Source organism: Bos indicus, chromosome 5 (assembly GCF_029378745.1).
Source record: "Bos indicus isolate NIAB-ARS_2022 breed Sahiwal x Tharparkar chromosome 5, NIAB-ARS_B.indTharparkar_mat_pri_1.0, whole genome shotgun sequence".
NCBI classification, from domain to species: domain Eukaryota; kingdom Metazoa; phylum Chordata; class Mammalia; order Artiodactyla; family Bovidae; genus Bos; species Bos indicus.
In genome coordinates this window covers 97,308,714-97,333,551 of record NC_091764.1, presented here as the reverse complement: position 1 = coordinate 97,333,551, position 24,838 = coordinate 97,308,714, and the positions used below count along the sequence as shown (strand labels likewise).

Below are 24,838 nucleotides of genomic sequence, written 5' to 3'. Positions count from 1 at the left end.
AGTAAAGCAACATACATGTGTGCGTGATGAAAGTCACTGTCGGTCAGGCCCTGTTGCATCTCGTGCACATTTTCAGGGATCTGTTGCACCTATGGTGTGGGGAGCAGCCAGGCCAGCTCCCCAGAACTCTGCCTTCAGCTTTTCAGCATCTTGGGTCAGGTATGAGCACCAGCATCTCCTTAGGTCTTCTGCAGCACAGAGGATGAGGGCTTAGAGAAGGGATGAGGCCAGCGTGGGTTCTGGTGGAAACATGCTGGTTCTAGCTTGTTGCAGGCTTCAGGTGTCCTGGCTCTCCCCCACCACCCATCCCTCCATCCCTATCACCCATCCCTCCGCCCCCCACTGCCCATCCATCCCTCCATCCCCCGATGCCCATCCCTCCATCCTCTACCGCCCATCCACCCATTCCTCCATCCTGCACCGCCCATCCCTCCATCCCTATCACCCATCCCTCCGTGCCCCACTGCCCATCCATCCCTCCATCCCCCACTGCCCATCCATCCCTCCATCCCCCACTGCCCATCCCTTTATCCTGCACTGGCCATCCATCCATCCCCACCACCCATCCCTCCATCCTCCACCACCCATCCATCCATCCCCATCACCCATCCCTCCATCCTCCACTGCCCATCCCTCCATCCCCACCACCCACCCATCCCTCCATCCCCACCACCCACCCATCCCTCCGTCCCCACCACCCACCCATCCCTCCCCCACTGCCCATCCCTCCATCCTCCACCACCCATCCCCATTGCCCATCCATCCCCATCACCCCATCCATCCATCCATCCCCACCACCCCATCCATCCCCCACCGCCCATCCAGCACAGCTGAACCAGGACTCTGACCAGCTCCTGTAATTAATTGCTTAAGGTAAGTCTCTTGAACAACCTCCTTATTCTATATCATTCCTAACGATTCTTTATGGATTGAACCCTGACTGGTAACATTTTACTTTTTCCTCCTCAATGCTTTACTTTCTTGAACAGATTTTGGGAATGTAATGGGTTTGCTGTTTCCTAGAGTAATTGAAAATTTTATCTTCCTATTTTGTTTACCCCTCAGCTAAACCCAGATACGTAGTACTCAGTCAGAAATTACTTGAAATGTTGATGCTAAAAACTGAAGGGCAGAGTAGAGAGAAGGGAAATGTTTTCTTGTGGAATCTTTAGGTGTAGGTTTTTTCTTAATTGTGAGAGAAGTAATTTTGCTTTCCCCTCACTCTGACTTTCATTCCTTTGTTAAGAGCTACACAGTGCCTAAGAGATGTCATTGTTATTTTCTGGTTTGTGGTCGGTAACACTGAATTTCTTGCACACACACGAGGCATGTACCTCCCATGCAGATGTTGGGACTACAGAAGGAAAGGGTAACCAGAAAACTTAATTATTCCCATGCTTCAAACCATAATGTTAAAACCTTTTGGGCAACTAAATCTAGTTGCTTATTAGTATAAGCAGTACTTATGTGGTGGGCTGGCTGTGTGTGTGTGTGTGTGTGTGTGTGTCTCCTTTACTCTAAGGAGTTTGTTCAGGGTCATCAGTGTCAACATAAGACAGGATGGAACTTATTGATGATTCAATTTTCTTCACCAATCAAGGCAAATTCCTGTTGCTTTTATTAAATAGTGAAGCAAGATTTATGCTAAAAGCTTTTAATACAGTCTTTGAAACTGTCATACTTCCCCTGACCAGAGAAGCTAGGCCACCACTGAGCTAATAACCCTCTCCCAGTTATCCTGTTTGCTTGTGACACCCTCCTCCAAAGTCATATTCTGCATGTCCTACAAGAAAGCATTTTGAACCGACTCCAGTGTGTTAGCCAGAACCAAAGGATTGAAACTTGTTTTTATTCCTTTGATATAGATAACCAGCTTGGTATCTGTGTATGTAAACTGCAACAATATGATTGACTTGCAAACTTCTTCCAAGTTGGTGCTATGGTGATTCTCATGGTTGATTTTTGCAACATTTCAAAGATAATAACCAAGTATAATTTTGCTGTACAAGGATGAATGAGCCACACACAATGCAAGAAACAACTCACTTTCCTCTTTGATTGAGAGAAGCAGAAGAGTAATATTTATAGAGAAAAAGCCCCTAGACCTAAATTTTGTTGACTAGACCGAAAACATTTCTGCTTAGTGTCAGAAAAGGTAAACCACCAGACGGGAACATCTAAGATAAAATGACAGTGAGGGTCCTGATGATGAAGTTCTTGTTCGCTTGTCCCATTGTGTACGCCTGACCCTTCACATCTGCACCTACCCTGCTTCCCCTTAGCCTGAGCCCTGGTTTGGTCATGTCACACCCAACTAGCCTTTCAATGCCAGCCTGCTACGGCTACGGCTGGTGGTCCCCAAGAGGCCCTCAAGTCTGTCTAAGTCATAACTGGCTTGACCTTCGGGCCTTCCAACACCTATAAGTTCCCATCCAAAGCCTTTCACCGAGGGACGTACTCCCTCCTGCCACCTTACATCTTAAGGCAGATTTATTCCTATGCCTTCCCTGGTGGCTCAGACAGTAAAGAATCTGCCTGCAATGCAGGAGACCTGGGTTTGATCCTTGGGTAGGGAAGGCATGGCAACCACTCCAGTATTTTTGCCTCGAGACTCCCATGGACAGAGGAGCCTGGCGGGCTACAGTCCATGGGATCACAAAGAGTCACACACAACTGAGTGACTAACACTTTGTCTTTCTGTTCCTCTGTCCCACGCCCACCTCCACTTTTTGGCAAGGTCCTAGCCAAGACATCTCTTTCTGGTCTTCACTCACTCCATCCAGTCCTTCTTACTTTTAAATTTCCTTAAGTCTAACTCAGAAGCCTTTCACAACCAACTGAAATGTCACCTGTGATTATCAGTGTCATCAGTATCCTGTCTGCTTGCACTGAAGGTAAATGCTTTATTCGTTTAATGCATCATTTTTTTTTTTTTTTTGTGCCTAACAACCTTATGAGGTTGAGCTTCTTGTCTCATGAGTCGTCGTGCCTGGTGTCATCACGTAGCAGCAGAGAGGTTATTAGGACGTGCATGACAAGGATGGAGAACAGATCTTGAAATAACTACTTTCCCTTGGTTTTTCCTACAAGAATTCTAAAAGTGTACAAAATGCACCATGAATGTTTGTCTTTTTTCTTCCTACCCTGCACCATTCTGGATTCAGCCAGTCAGCAAATGTTTACCTTTGAGGTTTCTATGCCATAGTGTGCATCTGATGTACCCATGAAAGGATGAAGATGACGGCAGTAGACTGTTAGCTCTGACACGCGTTCCCTGTCCAAGGTGGAGCCTGTGACACAGGCTGAAGACTCAGCATTTCACCTTGAGCTGAACCCTCTGATGGGAGGCCAGCAGGCCAGGCTCCACTATGGCCTCCCTAACCCCTTGGACGTGCTACAGAGAGAAGTCCCTTCTCATGTTTATGTATAAACAGGTACCAGTTTTGATTTTATTTCATCATATTAACATTCATGACACATCAGAATGAGAAATGCACAATTGTAACCATTCAACAGCTTGCCTTACTCCAAAAGAACACTATATTCATATTAAACATTTATACATCTTCCCACCCAACTTTACAAATGTCCTAAACCATTTTCCAGCATTTCTCACATCGAAGTCTAGTTCTGCTGTTTAATATCACCATTCTGTATCATCTGGTAGGCTCCAGCGCTCCCCCTCCGATTCACGGTGCAGAGAACCAGCCACCCGGGGCCATGGACACCCATGTGGCTCCAGGGCTGGCTCCTCAGCTGGGAAGTCTCCAGATTATTTGACATTAGTGACCAAGAACTAAAAGCTGTAGCACAGGACCACACTGGTCACAGGAAGGAAGGGGACCATGGCCAAGAGAAATCCTGAAGGTTGGAAGGCCAGTTCAGCCCAAAGATCTCAGTAAAACCAAATCCCACAACCTTCCTGAAACATACAGCACTGGAGCCACTGCTTTCACGTCTCAAAAATGTTCCACAGTTGTGACCAGACTCTGGAAGCTGGGAGCTGTTACACGGTTGGTGCGTGTGTACATAACACATCAAAAATCAATGTGTGAAACCTTGATAATTGGGTCTGATTACACCCAGAATTTGCATGTACAGAGAAAAGCTAAACTTAGCAGAACCTTTCCAGTATGGTAACAATGCACTCCCTACAGTTTACTCACTCCATTTTACACCCAGATCACAGCCCATTATTTGTGCATAACCAGTTATGTTCTATGAAGCTCAGAATTGTCACGATCAAGTCAGTTTTGAATCATGTCATTCTATGCTGGTTTTAGCAGTCACCGTAAGAAACATGAAGTCACATCCGACTCAAAGGACTGTCCATTTCTCACACGTAGAAAAACCTGAGATATGAGTCAGCAACTAGCTACACTTACAGTAAAGAACAACACGAACACCCACCCACCACCCTTGGAAAAAAAAAAAAAAGCTGCTGACGTGAATTAAGGCTTCAAAACAGGACCAGACTGTAGCTGACAAAACTCAAGCCAGGAAATTTAAAAGCAGGTAAGTACTATCACTGTTTACTTGTTCTAATCACCTAGTTTCAGCTGCCAGGGTTGATTCCATACAGTGATTGTAGGTACGGACTGAGACCACTTGTTCCCGCTCCATTTTGGTGTCCCTTCTACTAAAAAATGCCGGGGGTAGTTTGAGAATAGTGTGGGTGTGTCTTTCCATTCTGTTTGCGATGAAACAAAATTTGTCCGCCTCCTCCTCACCTTTCTATACTGTTTAGTTCTGAGCATTCCTGGCTTACGAAAGCCTCTCAGCCCTAGCAGTATGAAAGCCTAAGGAAATCGTAGAAAATACCACCTTCATCACATGCTAAGGGGGAAAAAAACCCACTGAGAAAATAACAGCTGCCTGCTGCTCCTCAGTAGTTTGATCTTCTTATCCTTCCACAGTTTTCTGCCTCTTGGTAGTTTGCAATAAAATTCCACTTTATTGTTCCATTTTCACAAAATACCTCTGTGCAGTGAAACCAAAATAGAAAATACCTAGCATGGCTGAGACCTTGAAGGGGGTGCTGCTCTGCTACCAAATAAATTCACATCTGGCTTGAAACCAGGTTAGTTCCCAGGATTAACAAGCCCATCTTGAACAGTTCTTTTGATTTAGAAAGAGGGAGGTAGACTCATTTAGCCTCCCAACATTAGCTTAATCATGATGCTGCCAGATTCCTGGCTGTTCAGTTGATCTCAGATAGCTTCACCTTCCTTCTTCACAAAGCCGAGAAGAGGAGCCGGACCACTTCCATCCAGGCCTAACTGGAAATGCCTGCAGAGGCCGTCTGAATTGGTGAAAAAGTGTGACTAGCTACCTACCTGTTCACAATGCCTAGAAACCGGGCCACCAGACCTGGTAGTGGTGAAAGCCCCGACTTTGTCTGAGGTACTGGGGTTGCTCTAAAGTAGGTCTTGGCAAGGCCCCCTAATGGTCGGTCAGCAGAATGACGCTGGCCAGCTCAGCGGCTGGCGGGTGCGCTTGGATCTGTGCATCAGCTTTGGACATGATGGTTCCTTGTGGATTTACCATTAGGTTTTGTTCCTAACGGGGTCTCCCCGCCCGACCCACAGGCTGGCTCAGTCTCAGCGCTAAGGTGCACTACGGAAGGGACCAGACAGGACTAGGATCTGAGATCTCTTTGTAGCACAACAAGAGAACGGAGGGGGCTTCCGTCCTCCAACTCCAAGTAGAACTCAATCTAGTACGAACGGGAGGATGTGCAATCCATTGCATAGAACTGTGTCACGTGTCTGGGGGAAAGCTGGCCTGGGCCCTTCCATTTGTATTGAGAGAAGTATTAGCTGCTCTCTCAACTGCAGATGTTACAAAAGAATGGTGTGGATCCATGTGTTGTTTTTACACCATAGCTCCATTTTCCAAAAATATATATGTACATATATATATTTCAGATTTACAGGGAATTAGTTTTCGTGAACAAGACAAGCCCTGTCCACGGGAGTCACAAGTGTCCTCCTGCTCAGGAGACCTCGATGATTTCCATGCTGCCTGAAAAGCTTGACTGGCTGCCCACCTTGCCCAGTTCCTCCCGCGACCGGTTCTCGGACCTGATGCTCTCACCGAACTCCATCTGGCAGCTTCGACGCTTGAACTGCTTCTCGAAGGGGCTCTCCTCGTGCCAGCTGCGCCGGGAGTCGGCCCTGTCGCCGGGCTTGTGGCGCCGGCGCACCGAATGCCCGGGGTCCCCGCTGCACGTGGGCAGCTGACTGCAGCTGAAGGCAGGGTGGCCCGTGCGGCCCCCGTAGATGGCCGAGGCCGAGTAGAAGTGCGGGGGCTCTGGCGCAAAATACCAGCTCTTGGTCAGGGCCGGGGCGGAGGTCTGGGGGGCCAGGAGATCCGAGTGCCAGCCCTCCAGGCCCAGCCCCGTGGCCGAAGTGGCCAGGTGCTGCTGGCTGGCCGAGAGGCCGAAGAGGAAGCGGGGCTGCCCGCGGTCCTCCACGCTCCCGCTGCGGTGCAGGGGCGACCACAGGGGCCTCCCCGGCCGGGGCCGCGCACCCTGGCCGCTGCCGTCAGAGGGCCGGGGCGGCGGGGCCTCCTCACTGTCCGGGCTGGCCTCCGGCGTCTGCTCCGACACCTCCTGCACCGGAGAGAACTGGCAGGGCTTGCCCGCGCCTTCCAGGCTGGAGGTGGCGGGCTTGTAGAGCTCCAGGGCGGCCTCGGGGGATGAGAGACCGCCGGGCGTCGGGGTCACCGACTTGATGTCCAGCGAGAAGGAGCGCTTGAGGCGGCCGCTGTCCTCCAGCCTGTCTGGGGGCAGGTGGAGCCCGTTGAGTGCCTGGACCAGGGGGCCGTCGTCGGGGGCCGTGCTGGGGGGCGCAGGCCGGGGCCCCGCCCCCTCGGAGAGAGCGGGAGCCGGGCGGCCGTGGGGCGGCCCTGGGGGCAGCTGGCTCCCCTGTGCGCCCTCCACGGGGCCGGGCCCGGCGACTGACTCGCTTGGCTTCTCCAGGGGCAGCAGCTTCAGTTTGCTCTTGGGCCCAGCGGCCCCAGTCTGGCTCTTAATCCTCTTCTCGTAGTCTAGGAGCTGGCCCAGGAAATTGAAGTTGGGAGATATAGTAGGTCTTTTTTCTTTCACAAATCTGTGAGGAGAGGGAAAAACCAAAAAGGCTTGAATCTGACAGCTGACCTGTTAAAGTGATTAAGCTACAGTAAGTGAAGAGGTGAGACATAATTATCAGAGGTCCTCCCAAGACCTTCGGAAGATGGCTGGTTTAAAAGTTCAGGGAGCGGGTGGAGGGGGAGGTGAGGGCCTCTGCCTTGGGGAGCTTTGCAGGACGACCCTGAGGATGTTAGAAAGCAGGGAGCCCAGCCCCAAAAGTTCTAGGTTCGTCCTCCCTGTTTTCAAGGACTTAAGGGCTCCAGTGGGGCTTCCCTGGTTAGTTCCGCTGGTAAAGAATCCACCTGCAATACAGGAGACCCTGGTTCGATTCCTGGGCTGGCAAGTCTCCTTGGAGAAGGGATAGGCTAACCACTCCAGTTTTCTCGGGCTTTCCTAGTGGCTTAGATGGTAAAGAATCCGCCTGCAATGCAGGAGACCTGGGTTCGACCCCTGGTTTGGGACAATCCCCTGGAGGAGGTCTGGCAACCCACTCTAGTACTCTTGCCTGGAGAATCCCCGTGGAAGGAGGAGCCTGGTGGGCTATAGTCCATGGGGCCATAAAGAGTCGCACACGACTGAGCGACTTCAGCATGCGCAGTGTTGCCAGCGCAGCTGGTAAGAGATGATTCTTTCCTTACCACCTAGGACACCCTCACCCCTACCCTGCCCCAGCACTGGTGTTCCCATCAGAAGTATAGCTTAACAGCCATGCCACCTTCAACTTACCAATGTCAGAGTCCCCACAGTGACTTCGAGACATTTCACATTTTTAATTAATGACCAAAAGAGAGAGGGTATCAGATGGCCAGAGCATCAAAGCACACACTTCCCAGTTCCCTGCTCTTTGTATTTAATGGGACAGAATAACCAGTCACACAGTGGACTCTGTCTGCTCAGCATGTTAATGCACTCTAATAAGAGTATTAGCTCAGTCAGCCCTCAAAACTACCCTCCATCACAGAGGTACATACAGTCCTTATGTGAATTGCCCCAGTCACACAGTTATTAAAGTATGGGGCTGGGATTCAAAACCAGGTCTAACATCTGGATTCATTCCTGTAGCCACCTTGTTAGAAGAGTCACCAAGGGATCAAAACTAGTAGTAAACAGCTTTTCCATTTCATTGCAGAAACAAAGACTCAGAAATAGTAGATACATTCTTTAGTGGCCCCTGACTGTGGCCCCTGACTCTCACGGACATGCCTCAGAAGATGAAGGAGTGAAACTACCCTAAGAATTTAAATAAGGAAGGAAAGATAAAACTCAAAAATAAACTCCTTAGAAATATGTAACCTAAAGCAAATTAACAAAGCCAGAAATAACTGGCTCAACTGTGACAAGTGTAAATACAGAGTCTTCATGCTAAGACCCCCATGAGGATATGAGGGTGCCTTTCCTGCTGGTTTGTGTGGCATTCAGGAGGACCTTGGGGGGCTAAGCCACAGGGGAGGACCTGCCTCCCTACTTCCTGCCTCCCCACTTCCTTCCGCCAGTGAGAAGCTGTTCGAGTAGCTCATTTCTTTGTTCCAAATTTTCCAATTTGAGAAAAAAAATCCTATTGTTACAACAGGCCTGGTTCTGTGTGCATATATTTATTGATCCGTTATCACATGGAGACTATCCACCTCTATCCAACAAGATGCACAGAGGGCTCTGCTTCATACGCCCCTCAACACAACCACAGTCCTTGGTGCTGCTGGCATTGGCTGCCTTCTGTCTGGAGAATGAGACTGGGGGCAACCCAGTCAAAACGATACACTGCAAAATCTGGGCAAGTCTATGGACGGCCACATGCAAATCAAGGGGTTAGAACACACCCTCACATCATACATAAAAAATAAAATGGCTTAAAGACTTAAATATAAGACATGACACCATAAAACTAAAAGAAAACACAGGCAAAACATTCTCTGACATAAATTGTACCGATGTTTTCTTAAGACTGTCTCCCAAGGTGATAGAAATAAAAACCAAAATAAACAAATGGGACCAATCAATCTTAGGAGCTTTTGCACAGCAAAGGAAACCATAAAACAAAAAGACAACCAAGGAATGAGCGAAAATATTTGCAAATGATGTGACTGACAAGGGCTTAATTTCTAAACTATACAAACAACCCAATCAAAAAATGGGCAGAAGACCTAAATATTTCACCAAAGAAGACATACAGATGGCCAATGGGGACATGAAAAAGATGTCTGCCATCGCTAATTAGACACGCAAATCAAAACTACAGTGAGATATCACCTCCCACAAGTCAAAATGGCCATCACTGAAAAGTCTACAAATAATACATGCTGGAGAGGTTATGGAGAAAAGGGAACCTTCTTACACTGTTGATGGGAAGGTAAACTGGTGCAGCCACTATGGAAAACAGTACAGAAGTTCCTCAAAAAACTAAAAATAGAGTTGCCATATGATCCAGCAATCCCACTCTTGGGCATATACTCCAACAAAAGTATAATTTCAAAAAGTACATTCACACCAGTGTTCACAGCAGCACTACTCACAATAGCCAAGACACGGAAACAACCTAAATGTCCACCAACAGATGAATGGATAAAGAAGATGTGCGCGCGCACACACACACACACACACACACACGAATATTACTCAGCCATGAAAAAGAATGAAATAATGCCAGCAGCAGCAACATGGGTGGTCCTAGAGATTATCATACTAAGTGCAGTCAGAAAGAGAAATACCATATGCTGTCACTTCTATGTGGGATCAAAAACACAAATGAACATATCTACGAAACAGCAACAGACATAAGCACAAACCTGTGATTGCCAAGGGGGAGGAAAGTGGGGGAGGGAAAGACTGGGAGCTTGGGGTTAGCTGGTGCCAACTATTATATATAGGCTGGATGAACAACAAGGTCCTTCTATATTCAATATCCTGTGATAAACCATAATGGAAGAGAACATAAAAAAGAATATGTGCCTGCATAGCTCAATCACTTTGCCACATAGCAGAAATTACCAACACTGTAAATCAATTATACTTCATTAAAAAAAAAAAAAAACTGGGCTAGTCTAGATTGTGAATGGAGTTTGACAATTATTTGGTTTTATACTTACATATACTGGACTTTATCCTCAGTGATAGCGAGAGAGAGTCTGAAGCACAGTAGGAATTCTATAATGAGTATTCTCCTGGAGCATTTTTTCTCATGTGTAAATTAGAACAAATGATATTTCTCCAACTAGGGAAAGATCTCTAGATTTGCTGTTTCTTAAACTTAAAAAAAACTCAGGGCTTCCCAGGTGGCTCAGATGGTAAAGAATCCGCCTGCAGTGCAGGAGACCCAGGTTCGAACCCTGGGTCATGAAGATCCTCTGGAGAAGGGAATGGCAACCCACTCCAGTATTCTTGCCTGGAGAACCTCATGCGCAGAGGACCCTGGCGGCCCACAGTCCATGGGGTCTCAAAGAGTTGGACTTGACTGAGCGCCTAACACACTTCACTTTTTTCAAACTCAATAAAGCAGCTGAGGATGAACTTCATACATGGGAGGGTAGAATTAGTGCTAAATTATAAAAATACATTTTTCTCCAATCTTTAAACATTTAAAAATCAAGTCACCTGTAGAGTGTTAACTAAAATAATCGTGGTTACCCACTCGTATCTCCTGAGGATTCAGGTCAAAGGAGAAGCCACTCACATAGGGCATGTTCCTGCCCTCACCTGTAAGCTTCATCCAAGGACATATCCATCCTCTTCATGATGTAGGCGATGGCGATGGTGGCGGAGCGGGAGATCCCCGCCAAGCAGTGCACGAGGACACATCCATTGGAGGCTTTTGCTTTCTCTGTAGGAGTCAAATTCAGAAAAGATCACTAACAACTTTGTTCAGCAGTGAAACGGTGTTTCCATTTACTCACACAATGTCCTTCACCTGCTGATGCAAAGTAAAGCCCCTCTCTTGATACTTAGCTATTTTTCCTTTCAATACTCTTTTAAGGAGGTAGGGGAACATGATTTCCCCACCATTTTCACAGAGAACAGAGAAGGTCCCCACATGTGTTAATAAGCAAGTTGTCCCTAATCCAGGTTACCTCTCATTCAATACATTTCACTGCATTTTTTATATTATGTATCATTTTAATTACTCTCCCTGAGTATAAATCATCGATTATGATCACATGATTCTACTTGCCTGGCATAGAAAACTTCAGAAATACAGAATAGTATAAAAGAAAATAACATCCAAAATCCTATGATTTTAGCTAATATTCTGTTTACCCATGTTGTCTGACACTTCAGCTTTTTGCTAATTACGTAAGAGACCTTTTTCTAGTTTTGAGGAATCAACTGACATATAATGTTGTATTTTAGGTGTATGACCTAATAATGATTTAAACATATGAGATTAAATTTTAAAAGCACTTTTTCATTTTAAACATATGTAATACACATTACTGTGTAAAAAGCAGGGCGCTGGGGAGGGGAGAGACCTAGTCACAGTGACACGACATCAAATGTAAAAGATGCCACGTCAAGAACTTTAAATGCCAACTCAGAACCCATCTTCCTCATAGAAAAGAGTTTCCCCATTTTTCTCCAGGAGACTTTGTGCTACGACATAAAGTGGCTCACTGAACTTTATTTGCTGAACTCATGGAGAAACCATGTGTGCACCGTGAATCAGGTTTCATAAGTCACTTTAATGAGGACCAAGGGAACTTTGACCTCTGAGGTCATACTGTCACACTGCGTCATGCTAATTGCCCGTAACATGGTAGGACTCTGTTAGAACCAAGAACCAAGTAAATTCAATCTCACAGTCCTGCCACCTCTCACTGTAGATGAGCTTTAAAAGCTTTCTCGTGGGTAAGGATGAAGTTACCCCAGAGCCTGGAAGCCACCACCATTTCAGTCGGTACTATGCCTGCCTCAGTTCTGAACAGTTTTCCTGTGTGCTTACCTGCTGCCATCAACTTCCCTTTTCATTCCTGTTTTCACTGATTAACTACCAAAAGTTTACCAAGCCTTATGTTAATATTCTTGTAATTAACAGGTATCCCAGGGACTCTGCTCTGGCAGTTGAATAATACAAGGCCACTCCAGCCTCACCACCTCTGTTATACATATTACAAACATCTAACCTACATGATGTATTATTTGTTATGTACAGAACACTGAAGGGCTTTGAGGTAGAACATGAACAATCAAGCAGCCTCCCTTTAAATAGAGAAATCAAACACAATAAAACAATAACAAAGGGATACAAGACAGCATTGAAACAAAGAAAGAAGGACACACTGTACAACATAACGGTACATAAACGCATGTCCACAAAGTCCACGACTCCCTGGGCCTCCACAGCTCTCTTCCTCCTCTTTACTAGGCAGTATTTAGCCTAGACTGCTCTTAGTACCTCCTTTTTAACCTTGGCTACTGAGAAGCTCAAAGCCAAGGTTTTCACTCAATGTCAATAAGGAACTCTGATTCGGATTTTACTGTACTTTTGCTAGCCACGTATTACTTGGTTCTTGATCTTCCATCTCATTTTAATGGTGATATGGGTGAATGTGTGTTACCTTCTGGTCCCAACCTCTTCCTGTAAGCTGCTTCAAATTCTTACTGGAAATAGGCTGGCTTGAAATATTTTTAATATTTTTTTAATGTTGACAGTATTCTCTCATTTTTAATAATTATCTCAGAACTAGACTCGAAGGGCCGAGAAGGGTTTTGCTTCTAACACTCTCCCAAAGTACTGAACACTGAGCACACAGTATAAACCCTGTATACACAGGCTGGCTGGCCGATACATATTTTAAAAGGTAATCTTCATAAAAAAATTGAAAAATGCAAGGAGGAAATAAAGTGATGATGATAACAGATGCGTTAGGATGTTGAGGGTATAGGTTTCCTCTTCTCTGTTTTTCAAATTTTCCGTGTGGTACTTACACTGCTTTTACAATTACAACTGTTTGGATGGTGCATTTTAAAAATCTAATTAAAAAGTGATTATATGAAGTGGAGCTCATTAGAATACATTTCTTATCAGAACTGTGTGCTAAGCTGAGTCTCTTAAGGCAAAGGAAGGAATGCCCATAGGCCTGGAGGAGAGAAGCCAAACATTCAACAAAGACCCACAGTGCGGCTGGACCACTGCTCAGAAGAGAGTCTTGCCTGGTGCATGCTGGATGGGAAGGGACTGAACAGGAGGTTCAGAGGTGGGGAGCAGCCACTGGAGAGTCTGGGAAACTCGGGCGAAGGACCCGAGACACTTAAATAGCCTCTGCAGGTGCTGAATAGGGGCAATAAGAAGGCATGGATGGGGAAAACTGGAAATTAAAACAAAAGCAGGTTGCCACTACAACAATCCAAGGATAAGAAAAAGATATATATATTTTTCAATTTTGCCTATTTTTTTCTTTTATCAATTCTAGGTTAAAAAAAAGGATGTGGGGGGTAGTTCAAGAGGGAGGGGACATATGTATATACCTATGGCTGATTCATGTTGATATCTTACAGAAACCTACACAATTCTGTAAAAGAATTATCCTTCAATTGAAAAACTAATTAATTAAAAAAAAGATAGCAAATGAAATGGATGAAGGGGAGAAGTTACAAAGGTGAAAATGGAGGAATAACTGAGGAGACAGAGTACACCTCTAAGAAAAAAAAAAGGCTTCTCATATAATTTTTTAATTCAGCTACTATTTAAGATCTGATAGAGTGCCTGATGAACTACGGACTGAGGTTCGTGACACTGTACAGGAGACAGGGATCAAGACCATGCCCAGGGAAAAGAAATGCAAAAAAGCAAAATGGCTGTCTGGGGAGGCCTTACAAATAGCTGTGAAAAGAAGAGAAGCGAAAAGCAAAGGAGAAAAGGAAAGATGTAAGCATCTGAATGCAGAGTTCCAAAGAATAGCAAGAAGAGATAACAAAGCCTTCCTCAGTGATCAATGCAAAGAAACAGAGGAAAACAACAGAATGGGGAAGACTAGAGATCTCTTCAAGAAAATTAGAGATACCAAGGGAACATTTCATGCAAAGACGGGCTCGATAAAGGACAGAAATGGTATGGACCTAACAGAAGCAGAAGATATTAAGAAGAGGTAGCAAGAATACACAGGAGAATTATACAAAAAAGATCTTCATGACCAAGATAATTATGATGGTATGATCACTCACCTAGAGCCAGACATTCTGGAATGTGAAGTCAAGTGGGCCTTGGAAAGCATCACTACGAACAAAGCTAGTGGAGGTGATGGAATTCCAGTTGAGCTATTCCAAATCCTGAAAGATGATGCTGTGAAAGTGCTGCATTCAATATGCCAGCAAATTTGGAAAACTCAGCAGTGGCCACAGGACTGGAAAAGGTCCGTTTTCATTCCAATCCCAAAGAAAGGCAATGCCAAAGAATGCTCAAACTACTGCACAATTGCACTCATCTCACATGCTAGTAAAGTAAAGCTCAAAATTCTCCAAGCCAGGCTTCAGCACTATGTGAACCGTGAAATTCCAGATGTTCAAGCTGGTTTTAGAAAAGGCAGAGGAACCAGAGATCAAATTGCTAACATACGCTGGATCATCGAAAAAGCAAGAGAGTTCCAAAAGAACATCTATTTCTGCTTTATTGACTATGCCAAAGCCTTTGACTGTGTGGATCACAATAAACTGTGGAAAACTCTTCAAGAGATGGGAATACCAGACCACCTGACCTGCCTCTTGAGAAACCTATATGCAGGTCAGGAAGCAACAGTTAGAACTGGACATGGAACAACAGACTGGTTCCAAATAGGAAAAGGAGTACGTCAAGGCTGTATATTGTCACCCTGCTTATTTAACTTATATGCAGAGTATATCATGTGAAATGTCGGACTGGAAGAAGCACAAGCTGGAATCAAGATTGCCAAGAGAAATATCAATAACCTTAGATATGCAGATGACACCACCCTATGGTAGAAAGTGAAGAGGAACTAAAAAGCTTCTTGATGAAAGTGAAAGAGGAGAGTGAAAAAGTTGTCTGAAAGCTCAACATTCAGAAAACGAAGATCACGGCATCTGATCCCATCACTTCATGGGAAATAGATGGGTAAACAGTGGAAACAGTGTCAGACTTTACTTTTTTTGGGCTCCAAAATCACTGCAGATGGTGACTGCAGCCATGAAATTAAAAGACACTTACTCCTTGGAAGGAAAGTTATGACCAACCTAGATAGCATATTCAAAAGCAGAGACATTACTTTGCCAAAAAGGTCTGTCTAGTCAAGGCTATGGTTTTTCCAGTGGTCATTTTTGGATGTGAGAGTTGGACTGTGAAGAAAGCTGAGCACCAAAGAATTGATGCTTCTGAACTGTGGTATTGGAGAAGACTCTTGAGAGTCCCTTGGACTGCAAGGAGATCCAACCAGTCCATTCTAGAGGAGGTCAGCCCTGGGTGTTCTTTGGAAGGAATGATGCTAAAGCTGAAACTCCAGTACTTTGGCCACCTCATGGGAAGAGTTGACTCACTGGAAAAGACTCTGATGCTGGGAGGGATTGGGGGCAGGAGGAAAAGGGGATGACAGAGGATGAGATGGCTGGATGGCATCACCAACTTAATGGATGTGAGTTTGAGTGAACTCCGGGAGTTGGTGATGGATAGGGAGGGCTGGCGTGTTGCGATTCATGGAGTCACAAAGAGTCGGACACGACTGAGCAACTGAACTGAACCGAACTGAACTATTTAAGAGCCAGTTACAAGTCGGACACTGTGCAAAGTGTTTATATGTATTATCTATTTTAATCTATACAATATCTTTATAAGGTATATACAGGTATACAATATACCTTATAAGATAAATACATTGTCTTCAGTCATCAGATCAGTAGACTAAGGAACAGAGAAATTTTAGTAACTCACCCAGAATCACTTAACTGATAACCAAGGGAGGCAGGACTCAAATACAGTTTGGCTCCAAAGTATATCCTCTTAATTACCTCCCTGTATTGCCTACAAAAGCCCTGAGTTTGCTGTGGGTGAAATGGGGCAGGAGTTGTACCAACAGCCAGCTGGCCTGGGGGCCTGGTCAGGGTCCCAGGCACAGACAGGCAACTGCGCTCACCTCTGCCTCCCTCTCCTAAAAGCAAAGGCAACACTCAAACCTGAGCCTTTCCAACAAACCCAGGAACTTACTGAAATTTAATCTGAATAATAAAAAGTATGAGCCTGTAAGTTACTAAGTCCTGTACGAGGGTACATCTTTATATTCTCTGCCATGACTAACCAAGGCTTTAAATGGCCTGGAGGAGACTAGCACCTCCAGTGAACACAGGCTGAATTCCACAGTGGGCTGGAGGTATTGCACTGGATGATCTGGGTGGGAAAAGGGTGGTGACCCTAACAGTAAATAGGGCCAAGCAAGTGAACTACTGGTGAGTAAAAATATCTTCAGATATACAATTACAATATATATTTGGGTATGTATCTCACCAACTTGGAACATAGTAAAGTTCCTTTTGTATGAATTAAAAGCGGCCAATAGCTCCCATGAAGTCGAAGAAAAGTAAGCTGGAGGCAAAGTTCTCTCTTTCCTACCAACCCTCCTAAAGCTTAGACACTGTCATGACTTAACAGAATCAGGTTTCTTCTGAATTTAGACTCTGAAACCGTACTTTTAGCTGAAACCAGAGCCAATTATCTCCAGATCAATGTGACATTTAATGGGAACATTAACTATAACTGTCGTCTTTCAAAGAGGCAAACACTGAATGATATGCTGAATACTTCCTATAAGTAGAATGGCGGGAAAAATTAATTACAGGAGTTTTGTTTGTTATGATTTTCATGCAAATTATCTAAGCCATTTACTGTCTGGTGTTTCACAGGATGCATGCCTATGGAAGAGGAGAAGTCTTGGCCATCTGAACTCTTGAGAAAAGGGGGATCTGTTTCAGAATTACCCTAAGTTCCAAAAGCGCTGTCTAGAAAATTCCTCTCACAGATGAAAGGATAGAGTGAGGGGCTTAATTTACATAGTTACATTGTTTAAAAGGAATCAGTTCTTTTTTTAAAAAAAACCTTTCGGTAACCAATTTAAGAGTATTTAATTATGGATGAGGGTGCTCCAGCTCATGACTAGGGGGAAAACCAACGAAAACTCCTCACATGGACATCAAGAGTCACACCTAGTCATGCTGCCCAGGAGCTACGAACCCATCTCGTTGGTTTAGCCATTTTCCATCAAAACCACATTTCAAGTAAACGTCACTGATTTCCTACCAGCAGACCTGATTTCAAGGCACCAAAAATGTCATAGCAGTGCCAGAAGCTGGGAATTGGGAGGCTCCAGGGCTGACGGGCCCAGTGAGCAGAACAAAGTACCATCCAGACCAGACCCTGTCACAGTCATCGCCAAGGACCGATCACACGAATGTGAGTGTGTGTGTTGGAATTTCATTAGACCCAATACTATTAATACTTGAAATTGCTGGCACACAGACGGAGGCTTAGGGATCTTGTGACATAAAAACTTTAAATGTAATGGGATTAGTTTCCACAGGACTGGGCTGTTCTCTGGGGAAAGCACAGCAGCAAGGCAGAAACAAGTTAAGGAATGCCACCAGCGTTTCCAAAAGTCTTTTATAGGATCTGATGAAGTGGGTGGCAAGTTTAATCCCAGAAAGTTTAACCCATTTTCAAACACTCGCAAATCTGTAATCAAAGATCCCACCAGGCTTAACCCTGGGAATGTTCGAGTTAGCTAAGATGTCACAAGGCCAGTCCCTTAGGGACAGCACAGCATACACACGTCACCTGGCCACTGAATGAGACAAGCAGCATCATGTCTGTTTTCAGACTTTTGAAAAAATCTGTGAAGTAGGTTCCTTTTCTCTAATGAGAGAAAAGGGGAGGAAAGGGTATACTCATACACGAGACTATAACCCAAAGGATTTGTAATACCACTTGAGCTACTTACCAATAAAATCCACTGATTTGTCCAACCACGGCAAAATTTTCTCACAAAAGCTATCATTCACAGGCACTCTCAGGAAATGAGATTCGGGGATAAAGTCAGGCTTGGGGCAGGTATTGCTGGCATTTAAAACATAACCAATCCCATTCTGTTGCATCAGCTCCTAGGGAAGGAAAGAACAATTAAAGTGATGTAATGTAATAGTATGATCACTTTTAAAGAGAAAAACTTAACATTAGGATTAAAATGACTAGTTTCCTTGAAGCGATTAGATTTCATTCAGTTGGTAAAATCCAAAAACCTAGCACAATGACACATGAAGACAAGTTTAAAGCAGAATTTTTAAAAACTGAAGTATAGTTAATTTATAACATTGTGTTAGTTTCAAGTGTACAGCAAAGGGATTCAGTTATACATATTACATATTCTTTTTTTATAGTTTATTACAGAATACTGAATTTAGTTCCCTGTGCTATACAGCAGGTCCTTGTTGTTTATCTATTTTACATATTTACATGTTAAACCCAAATTCCTCATCTATCTGCTCCCTCCCAGCTTTCGCTTCTGGTAACCAAAAGTTGTTTTCTTCATCTGTGAGTCTGTTTCTGTTTTGCATATAGGTTCATCTGTATCATTTTTCTTCGATTCTACATATAAGTGATATCAGATGATATGTCTTTCTCTGACTTCATTTAGTATGATAATGCCTAGGTCCATCCATATCGCTGAAAATAGCATTATTTCATTCTTTTTAATGGTTGAGTAGTATTCCATTGTGTGTATGTACATGTATATATATACACAAGCATTATATATATACATCACATCTTCTTCATCCACTCATTTGTTGAAGGGCACTTGGGTTGCTTCCATGTTTTGGCTATTGTCAATAATGCTACAGTGAATATTAGGGTGAATGTATCTTTTCTATTTATACTTTTCTCCAGATATATGCCGGGAGTGGGGCTGCAGGATCATATGGTTAGTTTTTTTAAGGAACTGCAATACCGTTCTCCATACTGGCTGTAACAATTTACCTTCTCAGCAACAGTGCAGGTATTATTTGTAGACTCTTTAATGCTGTCCATCCTGACTGGTGTGAGGTGATACCTCGTTGTTTGGATTTGCGTTTCTCTAATGATTAGCAATATGAACATCTTTCCATATACCTCCTGGCCATCTGCACGTCTTCTTTAGAGAAATGTCTATTTAGGTCTTATACCCATTTTTTAATTGAGCTGCTTTTTTGATATTAAGCTATATGAGCTGTTTGTATATTTTAGAAATTAATCCCGTCTGTGGCATCATTTGCAAATATTTTCTCCAGTCTGTAGGTTGTCTTTTCATTTTGTTTATGGTTTCCTTTGCTGTGCAGAAGCTTTTAAAAGTTTAATTAGGTCCCATTTGTTTGTTTTTATTTTCCATTACTCTAGAAGATGGTTCCAAAAAAGTATTGCTACAATTTATGTCTAAGTCTGTTCTGCCTATGTTTTCCTCTAGGAGTTTTATGGTTTTCAGTCTTAAATTTAATTCTTTAACCCATTTTGAGTTATTTTTGTTTATGGTGTTAGAAAACATTCTGATTTCATTCTTTTACATGAAGCTGTCTAGTTTTCCCAGTACCATTTATTGAAGAGACTGTCTTTTCTCCATTGTATATTCTTGCCTCCTTGGTCACAGATTAATTGACCATAAGTGTGTGGGTTTACTTCTGGGCTTTCTACCCCATTCCACTGATGTACATATCTGTTTTTGTGCCCTACCGTTTTGATTACTGTAAATTTGTAGTATAGTCTGAAGTAAGGGTGTACGAGTCCTCCAGCTTCATTCTTCTTTCACAAGATTGTCTTGGTTCTTCTGGGTCTTCTGTGTCTCTATACAAATTTAATTTTTTTTTGTCCGAGTTCTATGAAAAATGCCATTGGTAATTTGACAGGAATTGCACTGCATCTATAGATTGCCTTGGGTAGTATGCTCATTTTAACGATACTGATTCTTCCAATCCAAAGACATGGTATATCTTTCCATTTTTGCTGTGTGATTTCTTTCATCAGGATCTTACAGTTTTCAGAACACAGGTCTTTTCTCTGCTTAGGTAGGTTATTCCTGGGTCTTTTATTCTTTTTAATGCAATGGTTAGCGGTACTATTTCCTTAATTTCTCTTTCTGATACTCTGTTGTTAAGAGTATAGAAATGCAACCTATGTTTGTATAGTAACTTTGTATCCAGCAACTTTACTGAATTCATTGATGAGCTCTAGTAGTTTTCTAGTAACATCTTGAGGATTTTCTATCTATAGCATCATGTCATCTGCAAACAATGACAGTTTTACTTATTTTCCTATTTGAATTCCTTTTGCCTTCTTTGATTTCTGTGGCTAGGACTTCCAAAACAATGTTGAATAAAAATGGCAAGACTGGGCATTCTTGTGTTATTCCTGATCTTAGAGGACATGCTTTCAGCCTTTCACTGTTGACTATAATGTCAGGGGTCATATATGGCCTTTATTATGTTGAGGTATGGTCCCTCTATGCCCACTTTCAACACCCCCTCCTTTTTTGGTTGTGCTGTGGCATGTGGGGGGTGGATCCCACATTTCTTGACTAGGGATCAAACCTGTGCCCCCTGAAATGGAATTGCCCCACTCCAGTACTTTTGCCTGGAAAATCCCATGGACAGAGGAGCCTGGTAGGCTGTAGTCCATGGGGTTGCTAGAGTCGGACATGACTGAACAACTTCACTTTCACTTTTCACTTTCATGCATCGGAGAAGGAAATGGCAACCCACTCCAGTGTTCTTGCCTGGAGGATCCCAGGGACGGGGGAGCCTGGTGGGCAGCCGTCTGTGGGGTCGCACAGAGTCGGACACGACTGATGTGACTTAGCAGCAGCAGCAACCACTAGACTGCTAGGGAATTCACTTCATTTTTCAACGTTTTTGTATGCCTACTTTCCGAAGAGTTTTTTTTTTTACCCATAAACGGATGCTGAATTTTATCAAAAGCTTTTTCTGTATATGAGATACTCATGTGATTTTTATTCTTCAGTTGGTGAATGTGGTAGATATGGTATCTGCAGACACTGAAAAATCTTTGCATCCTTGGGATAAATCCCACTTGATCATGTTGTCTGAACCTTTTAATATATCGCTGGAGTCGGTTTGCTAGTATTTTGTTGAGGATTTTTGCATCCATGTTCATCAGTGATAAGTTTTTGTGTGTGATATCTTTGTCTGGTTTCGGTATCAGGGTGATGGTGGTGGACACAGAGAATGAGTTCAGAAGCGTTCCTTCCTCTGTAGTTTCTGAAATAGTTTCAGGATAGGTGTTAACTCTTCTCTAAATGTTTGTTAGAATTCACCTATAAAGTTACCCGGTCCTACACTTTTGTTTGTTGGGAGTTTTTACTGATTCAATTTTTAGTACTGGTAGTTGATTTGTTTATATTTTCTATTTCTTTCTGGTTCAGTCTTGGGAGATTGTACCTTTCTAAGAATCGGTCCATTTCTTTCAGGTTGCCCACTTCGCTGGCATATAGTTGCTCACACTAGTCTCTTAGGATCTTCTTATTTCTGTGGCATCAGTTGTAACTTCTCCTTTGTCACCTCTGATTTTATTGGTTTGAACTCGCTTCCTTTTTTTCTTATTGAGTCTAGCTAAAGGTTTATCAATTTTGTTTATCTTTTCAAAGAACCAGCTTTTATTCATCTTTTCTACTGTTTTTTTAGCCTCTATTTCATTTATTGGGCTTCCTGTGTGGCTCAGCCGGTAAAGAATCCGCCTGCAATGAGGGAGACCTGGGTTCAATCCCTGGGTTAGGAAGAACCCCTGGAGAAGGGAAAGGCTACCCACTCCAGTATTCTGGCCTAGAAAATTCCATGGACTGTACAGCCCATAAGGTCACAAAGAGTCAGACACGACTGATCGACTTTCACTTTCATTTATTTCCTCTCTGATCCTTATGCTTTATTTCCTTCTACTAACTTTGGGTTTTGTTTGTTCTACTTTCTCTAGGCATGAGGTCGCTATCTGAGACTTTCTGTTTCCTGAGGTAGCTTGCGTCACTATACATTTCTCTCTCAAAGCTGCTTTTGTTGTATTCCATAGGTTTTGGATCGCTGTTTTCATTTTCACTTCTCTCTGGGTTCTTTTTACTTTTCTCTGACTTTTTCAATGATCCATTGGTTGTTTAGTAGCATATTGTTTAGCCTCCACATGTTTGTTTTTCTGTAGCTTTTTCTTGTAGTTGATCTCTAATATTATAGCATTGTGGCTGGAAAAGATGCTTGATATGATTTAAGTTTCTTTACATTTATCAAGACTTTTTTTTAAATCGAGGCTTTAAAGCAGAACTTTTTAAGGGCAAAAAGACTGTTTAAAAAATCACACATCACTAATACGGTCAACTGTCTATTATCTTCGTTACTAGAGAAGTGGAACAAAGAATACAAAATTAAACCATGACAGTCTACTATGACTTCCCCCTCCTTGGCAACTATGTAAATTTATTATGACCATGTTAGATGTAATCCCCAAAATGCATGAATAAGTGCATTGATTTACAAGATTTGGAAGTATGCTAGAATACTTTTGTTTGTTTTGTACCGTGACTTCAGAACATATGCACACACAACATGAACATTTTCTTCCCGCACTGAACATGTTGGGAAGATACAGTCCTTCCCAACTGTTCTCTAAGATACAGTCCTGGGCCATCTCCTGGCTCTAAATACTCTCTCTGAAGGCTGACTATTTCCATGTCTCTACATGCTGATGACTCTTAAATAAACACACACACACACTTCAATTTTTGATCCATATTTCCAGCTGCTTCCTAGATATCTTTATTCAGATGTCCCTCAAAACTTTCAAACTCAGAAACAGCACATTCTCTTTCTCCCTTCTCTGCTTCAAATTCTTCTTTCCTCTCTGTAATCCAAAACTGGGTTTGGTAATAATATCCACCCAGACACTTGAGCTAAAAAATGGGATCCTTTCATCCCGTTTCTCTTCCTCACCACTCCCCTCCAAACGTGGTCAAACCTTTGCAGCATCAACGCCTCCCATCACCCCTTCTCTCTATTCTCAGGCACTGCTCAGCCAGCAGCCTACACCATGAGAGCAGAAAAGCTGCCACAGATCTCTTAAATTTGCAGTGTTCTCCTCTCCAAACCTGAACTGAACAACAACTACAGTATCCTTTCTTGTCATTAAACAGGGGCTGTGTGTTTTATGCACACTCATTTTCACCATGTCTCACTGCCCGCTCCTGTCCCATACAACCTTCAAATACCCAGCATACCATGTGCACCAGCCTTCCTCAATGTTGTTCACACCAGTTCCAAGAAGGCCCTATTCCTCCTGATGACTCTACCACTTTTCTGCTTTAACCTTCCTATGAACCCTTCTATTGGTGCATAATTAACCATTCTGTTCTCTGCTTGTCCAAAGGACTTTGGACATGCTATTAGTAAAATACAGAGCATACTGTGTTATCACTAGCAGATAATTCTTATATATCCTATTAAGCACTGAGATCTTGGACTAAACCTTGCTTGTTTTTCTACCTTTAGCACCAGGTACGTAGTTGTGGTCGGTATGTGTTTGTTCAACTATCATCCCTGTCTGCCATTTTCCAGTCAAGCCTATGACACACTTCATTTAGTCATCCGCTGCTGCCTCTCAGGAAATGTTTTCAGCCTGAAATCATTCTCTTCTCAGCAACCATGGTCACTTCTTTTCTAGGAACGCTACCCCCTCTACAAATCTTTTTGTTTGGTCATTTTCTTCCTTTTTTAGCCTCCTGCTAACTCCCTAATCCCTTCATTTACCACATTTGGCACAATGAATATATTCTGTTTTACATAAAAGGTAGACTGAGCAAATCCAGATCAGGTATGAAGCCCTCTCAACTGTGAGATAACAACGTCAAGAAGTAGTTTTTGGAGCTAAGCGAGCTCAAAGTGATTGACCCTCACGTTCAGAAGGTCTCAGGGGCTGCCGCGGGGCTAACAGTCGGGCTGTGACGATCTCAGTGTTTACTATGGCGACATCTGCACATGACTGAAGGTTTTCTGCCACCATCTGATCTCCAGTGTTCCCGACCAAGGGGCTGGAGATAAAAGCCTTTTGGGCCTTTCTCAACAATGCTCCTTAAAGAAAGGAATCTTTTTACATATCCTTCTCCTTTCTGTCAACAGCACTACAAAGCTTTATTAAATGAAAAGTAGTCCAACAGTAAAGACACAGGCGTTTCTGAGGAGAGAGGCTGACGTAGGCAATGTCACCCACTCTATACAACCACAAGACCACAGGCAGAGCTCACCGAAGACAACTCTGAGGTGTACCGAGTCGTAGCGAGCATCACGTACGATTTCCCCACAGAAAGACGGGAACCACGTGCACTTCTGACAAGCACCCACAGGACTTCCCTTGTGGTTCAGCTGGTAAAGAATCCACCTGCAATGCAGGTGCAAGCCCTGGGTTGGGAAGATCTCCTGGAGAAGGGAAAGGCTACCTACTCCAGTATTCTGGCCTGGAGAATTCCACGGACTGTATAGTCCATGGGGTCACGAGTCAGACATGACTGAGCAACTTTCACACTCTACAGAAATGACCACTTAACCTAAATTAAAAAAAAAAAAAAAAAAAAAATCTGTAGGGCACCTTTGTTATAGGCCTATTAATAATATACTATTATGGCGCATGGTAGATATATAACAACATCCAACATGTTGAATGCCTACTATGTACCTGGTACTGTGCTAAACTTTTTTAGTTTTTTGATT

At 43.5% G+C, this 24,838-nt stretch overlaps 1 protein-coding gene across 1 annotated transcript in view; it reads right to left on the bottom strand.

Moving 5' to 3' along the window:
- Positions 1-3,419: 3,419 nt before the first annotated feature.
- The window catches only part of DUSP16 (dual specificity phosphatase 16), a 94,097-nt gene continuing 72,678 nt past the window's right edge, over positions 3,420-24,838 (bottom strand). Inside the window, exons 6-8 of the mRNA XM_070790064.1 lie at positions 18,055-18,214; positions 10,823-10,946; positions 3,420-7,112 (exon numbers count right to left, since the gene is read on the bottom strand). Of these exons, the coding sequence (XP_070646165.1) occupies positions 5,996-7,112; positions 10,823-10,946; positions 18,055-18,214 (1,401 nt within the window). The 3' untranslated portion in view covers positions 3,420-5,995. The remainder of the gene's footprint in view (positions 7,113-10,822; positions 10,947-18,054; positions 18,215-24,838) is intronic.